This window comes from Oncorhynchus kisutch, unplaced genomic scaffold (genome assembly GCF_002021735.2).
Source record: "Oncorhynchus kisutch isolate 150728-3 unplaced genomic scaffold, Okis_V2 scaffold906, whole genome shotgun sequence".
Classification (NCBI taxonomy): Eukaryota; Metazoa; Chordata; class Actinopteri; order Salmoniformes; family Salmonidae; genus Oncorhynchus; species Oncorhynchus kisutch.
Genome location: NW_022262851.1, coordinates 31,172 through 48,241, shown reverse-complemented (window position 1 = coordinate 48,241; position 17,070 = coordinate 31,172). Strand labels below are relative to the sequence as shown.

The 17,070-nt window shown below is 45.6% G+C and overlaps 2 protein-coding genes across 9 annotated transcripts in view; both read right to left on the bottom strand.

Annotated features, from left to right (window-relative positions):
• LOC109877981 (GRAM domain-containing protein 2A) overlaps positions 1-11,108 on the bottom strand; it is a 36,669-nt gene extending 25,561 nt beyond the window's left edge. For 2 of the 8 annotated variants that reach the window (XM_031816963.1, XM_031816964.1), the window contains exons 1-2: positions 10,820-11,108; positions 5,068-5,181 (exon numbers count right to left, since the gene is read on the bottom strand). In XM_031816963.1, coding sequence (XP_031672823.1) covers positions 5,068-5,181; positions 10,820-10,938 — 233 coding nt within the window. In that variant the 5' untranslated portion in view covers positions 10,939-11,108. Of the gene's footprint in view, positions 1-5,067; positions 5,182-9,392; positions 9,887-10,819 lie in introns of those variants that run through there. The other 6 variants (XM_031816968.1, XM_031816967.1, XM_031816971.1 and 3 more) reach the window with 5 other exon arrangements.
• A 4,547-nt stretch (positions 11,109-15,655) lies between these two features.
• Positions 15,656-17,070, bottom strand: part of LOC116363052 (zinc finger protein 609-like) — a 30,111-nt gene continuing 28,696 nt past the window's right edge. The window contains 1 exon segment of the mRNA XM_031816962.1: positions 15,656-16,405. The gene's annotated coding sequence lies outside the window, so the exon portion shown is untranslated.

Here is a 17,070-nt window from a genome sequence, read left to right as displayed (position 1 = left end):
CCTCTCCCTGCAGTAAACTACTGGAATACATCCTCTCTCCTGTTCTTTTCATCCATCTCCATCTCCCTGCAGTAAACTACTGGAATACATCCTCTCTCCTGTTCTTTTCATCCCTCTCCCTGCAGTAAACTACTGGAATACATCCTCTCTCCTGTTCTTTTCATCCATCTCCCTGCAGTAAACTACTGGAATACATCCTCTCTCCTGTTCTTTTCATCCATCTCCCTGCAGTAAACTACTGGAATACACCCTCTCTCCTGTTCTTTTCATCCATCTACCTGCAGTAAACTACTGGAATACATCCTCTCTCCTGTTCTTTTCATCCATCTCCCTGCAGTCAACTACTGGAATACACCCTCTCTCCTGTTCTTTTCATCCATCTCCCTCTCCCTGCAGTCAACTACTGGAATACACCCTCTATCCTGTTCTTTTCATCCATCTCCCTGCAGTCAACTACTGGAATACATCCTCTCTCCTGTTCTTTTCATCCATCTCCCTGCAGTAAACTACCGGAATACATCCTCTCTCCTGTTCTTTTCATCCATCTCCCTGCAGTAAATTACTGGAATACATCCTCTCTCCTGTTCTTTTCATCCATCTCCCTGCAGTAAACTACTGGAATACATCCTCTCTCCTGTTCTTTTCATCCATCTCCCTGCAGTAAACTACTGGAATACACCCTCTCTCCTGTTCTTTTCATCCATCTCCCTCTCCCTGCAGTCAACTACTGGAATACATCCTCTCTCCTGTTCTTTTCATCCATCTCCCTGCAGTCAACTACTGGAATACATCCTCTCTTCTGTCCTTTTCATCCATCTCCCTCTCCCTGCAGTCAACTACTGGAATACATCCTCTCTCCTGTTCTTTTCATCCATCTCCCTGCAGTAAACTACCGGAATACATCCTCTCTCCTGTTCTTTTCATCCATCTCCCTCTCCCTGCAGTCAACTACTGGAATACATCCTCTCTCCTGTTCTTTTCATCCATCTCCCTGCAGTCAACTACTGGAATACATCCTCTCTTCTGTCCTTTTCATCCATCTCCCTCTCCCTGCAGTCAACTACTGGAATACACCCTCTCTCCTGTTCTTTTCATCCATCTCCCTGCAGTAAACTACTGGAATACACCCTCTCTCCTGTTCTTTTCATCCCTCTCCCTGCAGTAAACTACTGGAATACACCCTCTCTCCTGTTCTTTTCATCCATCTCCCTGCAGTAAACTACTGGAATACACCCTCTCTCCTGTTCTTTTCATCCATCTCCCTGCAGTAAACTACTGGAATACATCCTCTCTCCTGTTCTTTTCATCCATCTCCCTGCAGTAAACTACTGGAATATACCCTCTCTTCTGTTCTTTTCATCCATCTCCCTCTCCCTGCAGTAAACTACTGGAATACATCCTCTCTCCTGTTCTTTTCATCCATCTCCCTGCAGTAAACTACTGGAATACATCCTCTCTCCTGTTCTTTTCATCCATCTCCCTCTCCCTGCAGTAAACTACTGGAATACACCCTCTCTCCTGTTCTTTTCATCCATCTCCCTCTCCCTGCAGTAAACTACTGGAATACATCCTCTCTCCTGTTCTTTTCATCCATCTCCCTCTCCCTGCAGTAAACTACTGGAATACACCCTCTCTCCTGTTCTTTTCATCCATCTCCCTCTCCCTGCAGTAAACTACTGGAATACATCCTCTCTCCTGTTCTTTTCATCCATCTCCCTGCAGTAAACTACTGGAATACATCCTCTCTCCTGTTCTTTTCATCCATCTCCCTCTCCCTGCAGTCAACTACTGGAATACACCCTCTATCCTGTTCTTTTCATCCATCTCCCTGCAGTAAACTACTGGAATACATCCTCTCTCCTGTTCTTTTCATCCATCTCCCTCTCCCTGCAGTCAACTACTGGAATACACCCTCTATCCTGTTCTTTTCATCCATCTCCCTGCAGTAAACTACTGGAATACATCCTCTCTCCTGTTCTTTTCATCCATCTCCCTGCAGTAAACTACTGGAATACATCCTCTCTCCTGTTCTTTTCATCCATCTCCCTGCAGTAAACTACTGGAATACATCCTCTCTCCTGTTCTTTTCATCCATCTCCCTGCAGTAAACTACTGGAATACATCCTCTCTCCTGTTCTTTTCATCCATCTCCCTGCAGTAAACTACTGGAATACATCCTCTCTCCTGTTCTTTTCATCCATCTCCCTCTCCCTGCAGTCAACTACTGGAATACACCCTCTCTCCTGTTCTTTTCATCCATCTCCCTGCAGTAAATGACTGGAATACAGCGTTTAGATATTTGAAGACATAAAGATACCAAGACTAATCTGAATAACAATATTCAAGTCCAGCAGAGTCCAACAGTTCAAAATCTATCAAACATATATTTCCCCTGTCTTACCTGAACCTTCGTCATCAGGTTGAAAACAAAACAGGACATTGATTTCTGCAGGAAAGTTGTTTATCTTCCTGTGAGAAGTGGAAGGTGTAACCATGGATACAGTGTGTATATGTGTGTCTCAAAGTGTCCTTGGCTGCGGCGCTGAATGGCATAGCTAATTACAAGCCTGAGGAATGATACATTAGAAAGGGAATACCTCTCTCAGGCAGACAAAGACAGATTCACTGTCAATAATTCAGCTGAAGAAAAGAGAAAATTGGACAAAGAGCACTGAGAGGTCAAAGGTGAGAGGTCAATGCCATAACCTACCTCTGTGTCGTTCTGATATTTACTTAAACAGTCACCTTTCCATTTGTAATTTGGCTGAACTATCACCTTTAGGACAGAAACCTAGCGTCTGCATTCATCTAAAACCATAGGGAAGGTGACGCAATATGGTGGACACTGGCCAGCCATTTTCTTTCCCTTCTCTGTCTTTCACACCAATTCATGAAGGAAACAAAATAAGTAAAATAAATCCACTGTAGGCCAATGAGACGCACCCATGAAAATAAATCCACTGTAGACCAATGAGACGCACCCTGAAAATAAATCCACTGTAGACCAATGAGACGCACCCATGAAAATAAATCCACTGTAGACCAATGACACACACCCATGAAAATAAATCCACTGTAGACCAACAAGACACACCCATGAAAATAAATCCACTGTAGACCAATGAGACACACCCATGAAAATAAATCCACTGTAAACCAATGAGACACACCCATGAACAACACAGTTCAGAGTTCCCGTCACAGCACACTGCAGTAGCCTACCCTGCTAAATCCCATCCCAGGACAGCTTCACCAGGATTAGAATGCCCTTCCTGCCTTAGATCCTGGTTATATAAGCCCCAGCAGCTCCACAGTTAGAGCATCCTATTCCCTATATAGTGTACTCCTTTAGACCAGAGTCCCATAGCAATATAGGGAATAGGGTGTGGCATTTGGGACTATAGAGTACAACCTGTCAACGCCACATGGAGTCAGGTGGCACCACCACCGTGACGTGGAGTCAGGTGGCACCACCACCGTGACGTGGAGTCAGGTGGCACCACCACCGTGACGTGGAGTCAGGTTGCACCACCACCGTGACGTGGAGTCAGGTTACACCACCACCGTGACGTGGAGTCAGGTTGCACCACCACCGTGACGTGGAGTCAGGTTACACCACCACCGTGACGTGGAGTCAGGTTGCACCACCACCGTGACGTGGAGTCAGGTTACACCACCACCGTGACGTGGAGTCAGGTTACACCACCACCGTGACGTGGAGTCAGGTTACACCACCACCGTGACGTGGAGTCAGGTTACACCACCACCGTGACGTGGAGTCAGGTTACACCACCACCGTGACGTGGAGTCAGGTTGCACCACCGCCGTGACGTGGAGTCAGGTTGCACCACCGTGCCCTATCCACCCCCAGACTGCAGCTTTCCTCACGTAGCTGTCTCGTAACCCACCGTAGCAGGAATGTAAGAGACAAAAGCGGATTCAGACAACATTAAGCCTGAAGGGTTGTCTGGCTGATCGTGTGAAATAGTCTATACAGAGGACCTGTCTGTCTGTGTCTAATAGTCTATACAGAGGACCTGTCTGTCTGTGTCTAATAGTCTATACAGAGGACCTGTCTGTCTGTGTCTAATAGTCTATACAGAGGACCTGTCTGTCTGTGTCTAATAGTCCATACAGAGGACCTGTCTGTCTGTGTCTAATAGTCTATACAGAGGACCTGTCTGTCTGTGTCTAATAGTCTATACAGAGGACCTGTCTGTCTGTGTCTAATAGTCTATACAGAGGACCTGTCTGTCTGTGTCTAATAGTCTATACAGAGGACCTGTCTGTCTGTGTGTGATAGTCTATACAGAGGACCTGTCTGTCTGTGTCTAATAGTCTATACAGAGGACCTGTCTGTCTGTGTCTAATAGTCTATACAGAGGACCTGTCTGTCTGTGTGTGATAGTCTATACAGAGGACCTGTCTGTCTGTGTCTAATAGTCTATACAGAGGACCTGTCTGTCTGTGTCTAATAGTCTATACAGAGGACCTGTCTGTCTGTGTCTAATAGTCTATACAGAGGACCTGTCTGTCTGTGTCTAATAGTCTATACAGAGGACCTGTCTGTCTGTGTCTAATAGTCTATACAGAGGACCTGTCTGTCTGTGTCTAATAGTCTATACAGAGGACCTGTCTGTCTGTGTCTAATAGTCTATACAGAGGACCTGTCTGTCTGTGTCTAATAGTCTATACAGAGGACCTGTCTGTCTGTGTCTAATAGTCTATACAGAGGACCTGTCTGTCTGTGTCTAATAGTCTATACAGAGGACCTGTCTGTCTGTGTCTAATAGTCTATACAGAGGACCTGTCTGTCTGTGTCTAATAGTCTATACAGAGGACCTGTCTGTCTGTGTCTAATAGTCTATACAGAGGACCTGTCTGTCTGTGTGTGATAGTCTATACAGAGGACCTGTCTGTCTGTGTCTAATAGTCTATACAGAGGACCTGTCTGTCTGTGTCTAATAGTCTATACAGAGGACCTGTCTGTCTGTGTCTAATAGTCTATACAGAGGACCTGTCTGTATATAGATAAAGATCCTGTGTGTGTGTGTACATGTTACCTACCTGAACTGTGGATGGCCTCCTTGAGTATCCTGGTGTTTTGAAGTCTCCAGGTCCTGTGTTGAGATGAGGACTCCCTCGTCATTCTGCTCCTGGTGTTCCGTCATGGTGTTGGGCCTGAACACACAGAGTTGAGCTGTCATCAGTTATCCATAGGCTCATGTGTCGTATTCTAACACAGCTCATATTGATGCGTGGACACACCCATTCATGCAAATTCTATATCAATATACAAGCGAATAAACACAGGTTAATGAAGCTGTGCAGAGGACCTGGGTGACTTTCTCATGCTCTTTCATGTACACTGTCGAGCAACCACTTGTGCTCTTCAAACACACATGTGCACACCATTCCACTAACTCACACACATGTGCACACCATTCCACTAAATCACACACATGTACACACTATTCCACTAACTCACACACATGTGCACACCATTCCACTAACTCACACACATGTGCACACCATTCCACTAACTCACACACATGTGCACACCATTCCACTAACTCACACACATGTGCACACCATTCCACTAACTCACACACATGTGCACACCATTCCACTAACTCACACACATGTGCACACCATTCCATTAACTCACACACATGTGCACACCATTCCACTAACTCACACACATGTACACACCATTCCACTAAATCACACACGTGCACACCATTCCACTAACTCACACACATGTACACACCATTCCACTAACTCACACACATGTGCACACCATTCCACTAACTCACACACATGTGCACACCATTCCACTAACTCACACACATGTGCACACCATTCCACTAACTCACACACACGTACACTGGATGACACCGTGACCCTTTTGGGAGAAAGGCAGTAGTTACCACATCCTCTGTATAATCACAGGTGTGACTGACTGATAATAGCTTTGTGTTTTCTAGAAAACCCCTGACTCAGTCTGGCCATTTATCACATGCTGAGTTTCCTGCTTATTATCTCTAATTTGCCTGGTTCATTCCATCTGAACCAATGACTTCTCCTAAAACCTTCACTGGCCGAGAGGGAGCAACTTCAGGGCTGGGTATCATCATTCCCAGAAAATGTCACCAAATTCTACGACCCGTTGGCGTGGACATTGTTTATCCTTAATACCCTAATAAACCCCTCCATTCCCTGAACAGTCAGAAGACCAAGGGACATTTTATCACGTCTTTGTGTGACTCGTTGTTTTCAATTGGACAAACAGAAAGTCATCAGGACAGCAGAACTGGAGGCCCTGAGTTGTGCAGACTTGGTCTGATTTAACAGTGGGGCAGAGCGGTGGGGGGGGGGGGGAGCCCTTTCCCTTAAGTTGCAGAGTGCAGACTTGGTCTGATTTAACAGTGGGGCAGAGTGGTGGGGGGGGAGCCCTTTCCCTTAAGTTACAGAGTGCAGACTTGGTCTGATTTAACAGTGGGGCAGAGTGGTGGGGGGGGGGGAGCCCTTTCCCTTAAGTTACAGAGTGCAGACTTGGTCTGATTTAACAGTGGGGCAGAGTGGTGGGGGGGGGGGGAGCCCTTTCCCTTAAGTTACAGAGTGCAGACTTGGTCTGATTTAACAGTGGGGCAGAGTGGTGGGGGGGGGAGCCCTTTCCCTTAAGTTACAGAGTGCAGACTTGGTCTGATTTAACAGTGGGGCAGAGTGGTGGGGGGGAGCCCTTTCCCTTAAGTTACAGAGTGCAGACTTGGTCTGATTTAACAGTGGGGCAGAGTGGTGGGGGGGGGGGAGCCCTTTCCCTTAAATTGCAGAGTGCATACTTTTCTGTGGACCAAGTCTCTTTGTGTTCTGTGAATGAGGCACAAACAACCTGAAAATGTTGTTTCAAGAGATTGGTAGCCAGCTATAGAAGTTCTTGTCAATGTCAACTTCAGTTATAACAGAATGACCAGAAACAACATGAAAAATGGCACCAAGTTATGCAAACAAAAAATGGTTTGTGTGGTTGAGACACCAAGCAATGATGATCTGAGATGTTAACTAGTTTGGAATACTTAAAAGAAAACGATCTGTGGAATACGAATCCAAACGGACCTCTTGGCTCCTTGTATGGAGTACTCTCACTCTGACTTGGCTTATAACAGAGACAAAGGCCACACCATTGTCCATATATGAATGTTACATGTGAGCCTTCATCCCTCTCCTCCTCCTTGTCCTCCTGCTGATTAGGGCACATCTACAGAGACATCACAAGACGTCCTCCAATCAAATTAACTCTAATCTAGTTAAGCTAGCTGCAGTTTCTAGGACCTCTACTGTTAAAGGTGCATCACACCATTTCTCCTTCACCTCCCTGTCTCGTGGTCTTCTCTAGAGAGACGGGGAAAGCAAACAAACAGGTCTGAGTCATGGACACAATATAATCTAATGGAGGCTATAGGCTGTCAAGGTCAATGACGTTCCAGGTAGAAGTTGCAATGAGCCAAAACAATACAACAACCTCTATAATACAGTATATCATGATATCTAATGACACAATACAGTATAGTGATACATACTGTATAGATCATGTCATTTTTCATTGATGATGAAGCCATTCATATCATCCATCTTCTGTTAATGTTGACCAATATACTCCGTAAGCAGTCAGTGGAAGCCTATACCTCCAAGTCTAACACTCTCTCTCTCTCGGTGGTCCCTCACACCCGAACAGGATATGATGCGCTGCTCCCTCTTGATCGCAGATAGTGTCTGGTGGTGTCACTTTACTATAGGGTCAGACGGGGCTGAGAGGGGCAGGCCTCAACAAGGATCATTATCAATCTCAGCTATCTTATTCCAGAACAGCTGACGCTTACAAGAGTCAGCAATGGCAGGACAAATTGAAGTCTAAGCCAAACCACGGGCAATAAATTATCCATAAGAGCATGTATTAAAAAAAGAACACAGAATGTGATCAACCATTTCTCCTCTCTCATGGTTCACCACAGCTGTGCAAACCAAAGGGCTTGTTCAAGCTGAACGCCTGCAGTCAGGTGGCCTATTAATTACAGTTGAGCTCAGTGAAGGTAAGGGAGGAAGTGGAGTTGGATTTAATAGGGCCCTGAGTACTTTAGCTACCACCTGCATCTGAGAAAGGCATGCTTTGCATAATTGGCTGCAGCTGCGTTATGTCATATTTTGGTCCTGATATGTCCTAATCACCAATACATCTGTAGCCTCCATTATTATTAGTTATGAAGGCTAGTCCATATTTGTACCTGTTGCCTACATATGGACTACAATCAGGCAAATTGTGATGCAGGTAGTTGTCTATGAAACCATAACACAAAGAAGGACTTGGTCTGTGAGATACCGTATCCACACTGCTACACTACAAGCGGAGACTGTAGACTATATAGGCATCCTGGACCGGTTCTCTGGACCTGTTCTCTCCCCACAAGATAAACAAGATGACAATATGAGTGGAGGTTGGTCAATATCCTGTTTGTGAGTTTAACAGTTACTCTACAGAATCAGAGACAGGATGCACTTGTATTGCAAGGCCAGATCCTTTGCAACAGGTTTGACACATCTGCTTGCATGTGTCCTGTAGCCTACATGTTTTAATGTTCTATGTTGATGTGTCTTGAACAATTCGTCACAACACAAAGTTCCCTTACAGGAAATAAAAATAATTTGAATTTCAAAAGGAGCTACATTGAGGGCTCCTTTCAAGCAAGCTTGAGTGTGTAGAGAGGGACATCACTTGCGCCCATTCAAATGGCTCTGATTAGGTAGACTACTGTCTACAGCAAACAACCGTCGACTAGTCGTCACTGACGCTTAGATTTAAACCACGTAGTCTAAGATTTCCACAACTAATTAGATATAACCCCCTGGTTTTTGAATAATATGACTCAAATACGCAAATGGCATTAGTATGAATGTCTACCCTTATTTTAACCAAAAAACGTGTTGTAAAAAAAAAGTAGCATACTGTATCTACATTGTTCACAGTTTTGTTGATCCTTTGTCAACAAATGCGAGCTTCAAATAATTTTCAGAAACAAATATATTGTAGGAATGTCACTCATTGAAAAATATATAAAGTATAGAGGCTAAAATGTGATAAATAAAATACATCTGACCATTTTTATAGTTATATGCCTGTAGGCTGTGATAAAGTATAAGGTACAAAATCATGAGGTTATTGGCGGGACTGCCCCAATTGATTTAGAAACTAGACTAATAACCTGCTTATACAGCCTGCCCTACTTCATACATCTGAGGTACTTACATTAGGGACTAGATTCATTATAAACAACTTATGCGTTTGTCAATAAAAAATAGACGACAAACTCTAGAGATGAGAGAGACTGTCAACTCACGCAATCTTTGCCTTTACGAATAACCTTCCGCAACGTACCGCTGCACAGGTAGGCCAGTCGTCTTATTTTATTCAGCCGAAGTAACTGTCATGTCCTCCACAAGGTTGAATTGGTACCAGCCACAGCTTCACATGGCGTAAAGTAGCTATAGCGAAATGTCCATGGGGAAAAAAGAATTAGAATTGCGAAAAATTACACAATCTGAAGCAAAGAGACATGCGGCGAGACAAGAAGCACTGGCCGCTTGTCAACTTGTTGCGCAGGGAATCCGTGAGGTTGGTTGAGAATACGCCACCGCTGTGTCATTCACGGTTTGGTAAAGCTTTGGTCAACGGACTTAAAATAACCTAATCGTGTGATTACGCTCGCTTGTACTAACCGTAATGATACAACCGAATGCAATTTAAATCTATTTTGTTATATTCCAAGGCAGAACGTAACTGCACCTTTTCACCTTACTGAGTGGTGTAAGCAAATCACATTAGGCCTACCACAGTATCCTTTTCAAGTAAGATGTTTATAATTGTTCATCCATGTCTGAGTTGAATAAATTCTGCATCAATAAAATGCCATCATTTTCCTGAGTAGGCCTAAGCCCCCCCAAAATATAGCTGTATTTGGTCTGTTACAGTCCTAAAGTTATTTTCAATAACACAGCATATTGGTGTTATTTAGCTTGTGCAGGGAGGACACTGCAAAGATCGGTGGTGCTGAAAACCCTGCTACTAGCATTTCCATCCTCTTAAGGAACGCCATACCATCACAACCATGACTTTCTTTTACTCTCCATCCTGCTAATATTATTTCCTGCACCCGACCAGTTTCATATTGTTACTGTATTCCTTCTATTCAATGTACTCCTACCAGTACTTATAGGCTAACTGACTACCAGAACACATGAGTCTCTGATATCCTTGAACCTTTCTGTTGCCACTGAGGATGCACACACTCACACTCACCCCCTTGAGCTCTATTAATCATGGAACAACGTCAGGGGTGAATAAAGTCAACGTAGAGGACAGACACAGTTTACACTGTGAATACACAACACCTGCCTGCGTGCTGTGAGCATACTAATACACGTAGAGAAGAGGCTAGCATAGACCTTTACTAGTAGTGTAGAAGGTGGATGTTCCACAGGTCTGAGGTTCAAGGGAAAAGTCACATCAGTAAATAGAAGTATCTCAGTTCAAGGAAGTCATTACACAAACCTCCACACTAAGAGAAATCCCACCGTTGTTCCTTATGTTTGGACTGTACAGGACGGTTTCTTCAACCCAAAATATGGCTACTACTGGACTAGAGTGCTTTTTAGTCCAGGAATGATCTTAGTCTGGGTCTGAGAAACCGACCTAAGTATTGCCTCACCAAAGAAAGTGAACAGGTAACAGGGCTGACTGACAGTGCAGGTAACAGGGCTGACTGACCTGGCTGGTATCTTCTGGTTGCAGGGACCATGGGGTCGGTGGTGGTGTCGGTGGTCCCGGCCTGTGGCCTCGTCGCCTGGCAGGGCCTCAGGGCTGGCTGCGTAGATAGTGCATCCCATTAACCCCTGCGCTGTCGGCCACCGCGCCCTTGTCGTCGCAGAGCAAGAGGAGCCTCCACTGCGTACTACCGTGCCGTACCGCGTTCCCACGTCATCCCTGCCAGTGAGTCTCTACCCTGTTCCTCCTACTCCCAGGCGCCTGCTGTAAAAGCCATTGCCTCAGCACATCTCCACCCTCTCTCCTCTAGCTAACCCCGCTCACCCCCCCCCCCCCCCCAGACCTTACACTCTCCCTCCCCCACTGAGAACACAGGGGATAATCAGATTTCACATTTACACTGAACAAAATCATCCTTGCATAATCTCTCCCCCGCTGTTGCAGCAGAATCATCACGTTGTTGCACGCAGAGCACCCCCCCCGGGGAGAAGGGACTTGGGGGTGGGGTGGGGGGGTATTTAGGAAAATATCCTAACTGTTGGCTGGGCTGGTTCAGCAGCCATTAAGACAAACTACACATTTGAAAGGTTTACCAAAAAGGTGCAATGAAGTATGGATGAAGTGGTGATCGATGATGAAAAGGTTCTCAAATGTTATGTTCTTTGTACTAAGCCTCAAATTTTACTTTTAGGTAAGTTTTAGTAAATTGCCTGTTTAGGTCAATGGAGGCTTATGTTACCGGTGTGTATTATGAAATTCTATATAGACAATTTGCATAATAGCCCACTTCTCATAATTATTTGGGAACACCACCCTCTAGTGGTTATTTTAGCTCATTGCTTTAATACATCCCTGTAAGGGACCAATCAGCAATATCCCAGGGGCCGGTGCTGGTCCTGGAACCGGAGGTTGAGAAACAGTGCCAAGTCAACACACTACTGTTGAACCACAGTATCATATCGTCATATATTTTATATTAACAGAAGTTTGTCAATTATTGACATTCAAGTTTATGAACAAGCATTGACATGCATTTGATAAACAAAATCATTTTTCAACATATGCAATAGCTATCATTTCGATTGTCCACTTCCAACTCCTTATGACTGAATAAAGCAAGCCAGTCAGACATGACAGATATGATTGTCTCATAAAAAGATTTATTTTTCGCCCAAATGTACAAAGGCAAGTTACAGTATTGTATAAAAAAGAACCGTGGTGGTAATGCACACTTTACATAAACTCCTGAAGGGGAGGATGAAGGAGAAGAGGGAGGGAAGGGGTGAGACCACAGGAGACAGGGCTCAACCATAGAAATGAAAACCGTTGTAAACATCCTTGCAAGTACCAGTGACTGATACTTTGAGGGTTTTGAGTGACACGAGAGGGCCCGTGAGGAGGGAGACGAGAGGGCCCGTGAGGAAGGTGAGGAGGGAGACGAGAGGGCCCGTGAGGAAGGTGAGGAGGGAGACGAGAGGGCCCGTGAGGAGGGAGACGAGAGGGCCCGTGAGGAGGGAGACGAGAGGGCCCGTGAGGAGGGAGACGAGAGGGCCCGTGAGGAGGGAGACGAGAGGGCCCGTGAGGAGGGAGACGGGAGGGCCCGTGAGGAGGGAGACGAGAGGAGGGAGACGAGAGGGCCCGTGAGGAGGGAGACGAGAGGGCCCGTGAGGAGGGAGACGAGAGGGCCCGTGAGGAGGGTGAGGAGAGGGCCCGTGAGGAAGGTGAGAAAAAAGAGTGTCGGAAAGAGTGTCTTTGTTCCCAGGGATAAAGGATGTTTTTATAAGCACCAATTGAGACAACTGAAGCAACTGCCGTTCTGGAGAACAAAAAAACTACTCAATCAAAGAGTAGCTAACAAAGAATGTCCTCCAAAAATAACAAGACAAAATCAAGAGCTTTTTCCTTTAAGTTGCTGGATGCTGGATAGTAAGTACTTTGCTTGTGTGGCTTTATCATACCCCCAAGGCAATACGATTCTTATTCAACCTACTACCAAGTCTAAATCTCTGTCCTTTGGAGCAATGCACTGGTCTCTTCCTCCAGTGGAAAGCCATTCTGCTTGGGACATGTAGAAATGACAATCCACTGAAGCGTCATACAACGTCACAGCGGTCTATATTTCTAGTAGATATTAGTGGTACAGGACATCTCAACACACTGTCACATTCAGATATACAGGTCGCAACACCATTCCATTTATGAACCATGACACTTGTGGACAAGAAACTAGCAACACAATGAGACTAATATGTTAACTGTCCTAGTCCTATAGGACAAGAAACTAGCAACACAATGAGACTAATATGTTAACTGTCCTAGTCCTATAGGACAAGAAACTAGCAACACAATGAGACTAGTATGTTAACTGTCCTAGTCCTATAGGACAAGAAACTAGCAACACAATGAGACTAGTATGTTAACTGTCCTAGTCCTATAGGACAAGAAACTAGCAACACAATGAGACTAGTATGTTAACTGTCCTAGTCCTATAGGACAAGAAACTAGCAACACAATGAGACTAATATGTTAACTGTCCTAGTCCTTAACAAGGGGTTACACCACCAAGCTAGCAGGTTCAAGTTAGTGAAATCCAGGTGTATTTATGTACTTCAATACTGAACTAAATGTAAAATTTAAAAAAAGCTACCTGACAATCGTGATAATGTTCTGGCCAGCAGTATGTTGACTTCTGGAACATTCCACAGTTTCTTACAGGGCAGACTGTCAACAAGCCTCGTTTGTATAGCGCAAGTACCCCTCCCTGAAAAAATAAATATACATCTTTGACTTTTAATGACTGGTTTAGCTTCACTCTCAACGACTCCAGCTCACGCACCATATGAAGCCTTTTCTATACATTGTATAGCGACTACTTTGTGTGAATAGGAAAGGAGTCTACATTAGTGGAGGGGAGGACATTGTGTTGTGTTTTAAGTGCTGTATCCCACTACGGAGGCATCATTTCATGGCTACTTGCTTAAATGGGCACAAAGGTTAAATTAAGCTTCTCAACTCAAGAGTTCATCCATGCTTCAATCCAGACAACATCCCTAGATCTTCTCCAAAAAGGGTTCTTGAATAAATAAACAGGTAAAGAATAAATCTAAGATCACTGTGACTGTTTTTAAATAACCTTTGATTAACACCCCCTCATCTCTAAAACCCCTAGTGCCCCACTGGTCTGAGAGACTACACTCCCCCCTCATCTCCAAAACCCCTAGTGCCCCACTGGTCTGAGAGACAACACTCCCCCCTCATCTCCAAAACACCTAGTGCCCCACTGGTCTGAGAGACGACACTCCCCCCCCCCTCATCTCCAAAACCCCTAGTGCCCCACTGGTCTGAGAGACGACACTCCCCCCCCTCATCTCCAAAACCCCTAGTGCCCCACTGGTCTGAGAGACGACACCCCCCCCCCCCTCATCTCCAAAACACCTAGTGCCCCACTGGTCTGAGAGACGACACTCCCCCCCCCCTCATCTCCAAAACACCTAGTGCCCCACTGGTCTGAGAGACGACACTCCCCCCCTCATCTCCAAAACCCCTAGTGCCCCACTGGTCTGAGAGACTACACTCCCCCCTCATCTCCAAAACCCCTAGTGCCCCACTGGTCTGAGAGACGACACTCCCCCCTCATCTCCAAACCCCTAGTGCCCCACTGGTCTGAGACTACACTCCCCCCTCATCTCCAAAACCCCTAGTGCCCCACTGGTCTGAGAGACAACACTCCCCCCTCATCTCCAAAACCCCTAGTGCCCCAATGGTCTGAGAGACTACACTCCCCCCTCATCTCCAAAACCCCTAGTGCCCCACTGGTCTGAGAGACGACACTCCCCCCTCATCTCCAAAACACCTAGTGCCCCACTGGTCTGACTACACCCCCCCCTCATCTCCAAAACCCCTAGTGCCCCACTGGTCTGAGAGAATGTACACCCCTCATCTCCAAAACCCCTACTGCCCCACTGGTCTGACTACACCCCCCCCTCATCTCCAAAACCCCTATAAGCCCCACTGGTCTGAGAGAGTGGGAGTTGAATGAGGTGAGTGGCAGAGAGAGGGGGTTGAATGAGGTGACTGGCAGAGAGAGGGGGTTGAATGAGGTGATGTCCCTCTACTGAGGGGAGCCCAGCTGTAATGTGACCATGTAACAGTCTCTGGCAGTTGTCACCTGAAGGGCCACCCAGTGATAGGAGTGCCAGACATTGGCCAGGCTTGGTTGAATCTACTGGGACTCCCCCATTGGCTCAGTGCTGCACTACTGTAACACGGGGGAAGGGTTGCTAAGCCAAGGATATATAGGAGTGAAGCGCTGCCCACACAAGTGGTGTTGCTGACGGGATGGGGTCGCTCTGAGCTAGCAGCTAGATGTGCGTGGTTGGTTGTGTGTTGTCTAGCCGGGCATCGCTCCTCCCTGGTTATGCCTTGACTTTACATTGTGCATCCTTCCTCATCCTCTGCAATCAGTCGTTTGATTCTTCCTCCATGGAAATTGACAGGATAACGAGCTGGTCCATTTGCTGTGCCGATTGAAGGACCAGTAAGGTACTGTAGGCTGACAGGTGAAAATGGCCGACCTCTTCAGTAGATGATCCCCAGTGTTCTGAGGTAACAAACAGCTCTACACTTCTGAACAGAAACCATGGTTACAACTGTCCATCAGTCAGTGCAATATTGATCAGAGTGAGCCACGGTATGCGTGTGATTTGGTTGATTCAGTGTATGGAAAGGGTGAAGTGAGACTGGCGTATCAAAAACACATTAAAGGATGGATTGGGAAGTGGGGAGGAATCAAGTTAACTGAAAGAAAAGTCACTCATGCCGTGAAATGAACAATGCAAATGTCAAGAAAACACAAAACATGAACTGTATTGAGGTGAATGTGTTCCCTTCACACAATAATTATGTCTATCCCTGAAGAGTGAACCAAGAGGTGTTTAGCGAGCAAATGGCTGGTTGAGGGACGAGAAAACAAACCCTTCAACGCCTATAGAAGTCTGAGGAGGTTGAGCCTCTCTCCTCAAGCGTCCTTTCACCACACACAGTAAACCTACTAATGACAATTGTCAGGATATACTGGCACACTGGGTACAACAGGTCAACAACAGCAAGTTCAAACATTTCAACATGATTCACTTGTTTAGTTTTGTCAGTCTTTATTTTAGTTTGACCCCTCCCCCATCATCCCCCCCAGCCACCCAGCCCCGTTCTGCATGGGACTAAAAAAAAACTATGCAGTCAGAACCCCTTTTCAGCTTTTCAGGCAGTCAATTGGTCTATTTTTGCATGTGTTCGTTCATCAACAGTGCAAAGACCAATAGATATCAGCGGAGGTGTGCACATGGGCAGACAGTGATGGCTTTGAACCTTGGATGAGGTCAGTCCCAGTCCACGGTGGGGCAGGAGGGAAACGAGGGAAAAAGATGCTGCTAGGAGAAGAAAAAAATGTATCTGCCGGACATTCAGGCAGAGAACTACAAATATAGAAACACCATTCAACTGATGTCTAAAATGGACTCGGAGCCCAGGGCTTCCTCATGTGAGCCAGTCACATGAATCTTTGCAGGGTGGCGAGGTGTCGGTCACGTCTCCCTGTGGAAATGACACAAGACAGAAAATGGTTGGCTAAATTCAAATTCAAAACTATGTTCAAGACACGTAGATTACCCAATCTAATGACACGTAGATTACCCAATCTAATGACACGTAGATTACCCAATCTAATGACTAGTATCACTACTATTGTAAATTACAATATTACCTCAAAATGTAAAAATGGCAAAAACATTTAAATGCAGCCGTTTTGACCACTGTGACATCTATGTGAGTGACATTTTACACTTGAATACCAAGCTGAGGAAGCAAATCCAACAGAAGACTCTAGATAAGGTATTCCACATCCAGAAACAAGGCAGAGGTCAGCCACTAGAGGTCAGGGCAGCCTGTGATTACGCTGTCTCTATTACAGTATCACGACTGTGATTCACGGCTCTGCTGCTGTTCTACCTGCTTAGGACGAACAACTGAACTGAATGCATAAGAGCTGTTGCTACTGCATACTGAGGCTGCTAGCTAGCACAGTCGGGCCTTTGTTGAAGTCTTTTCCCAGGGAGCTGTGTATCAGACTGTTTGTTGTACAGTAAGTACAGTAGTACTAAGTCTTTTCCCAGGGAGCTGTGTATCAGACTGTTGTACAGTACAGTAGTACTAAGTCTTTTCCCAGGGAGCTGTGTATCAGACTGTTGTACAGTACAGTA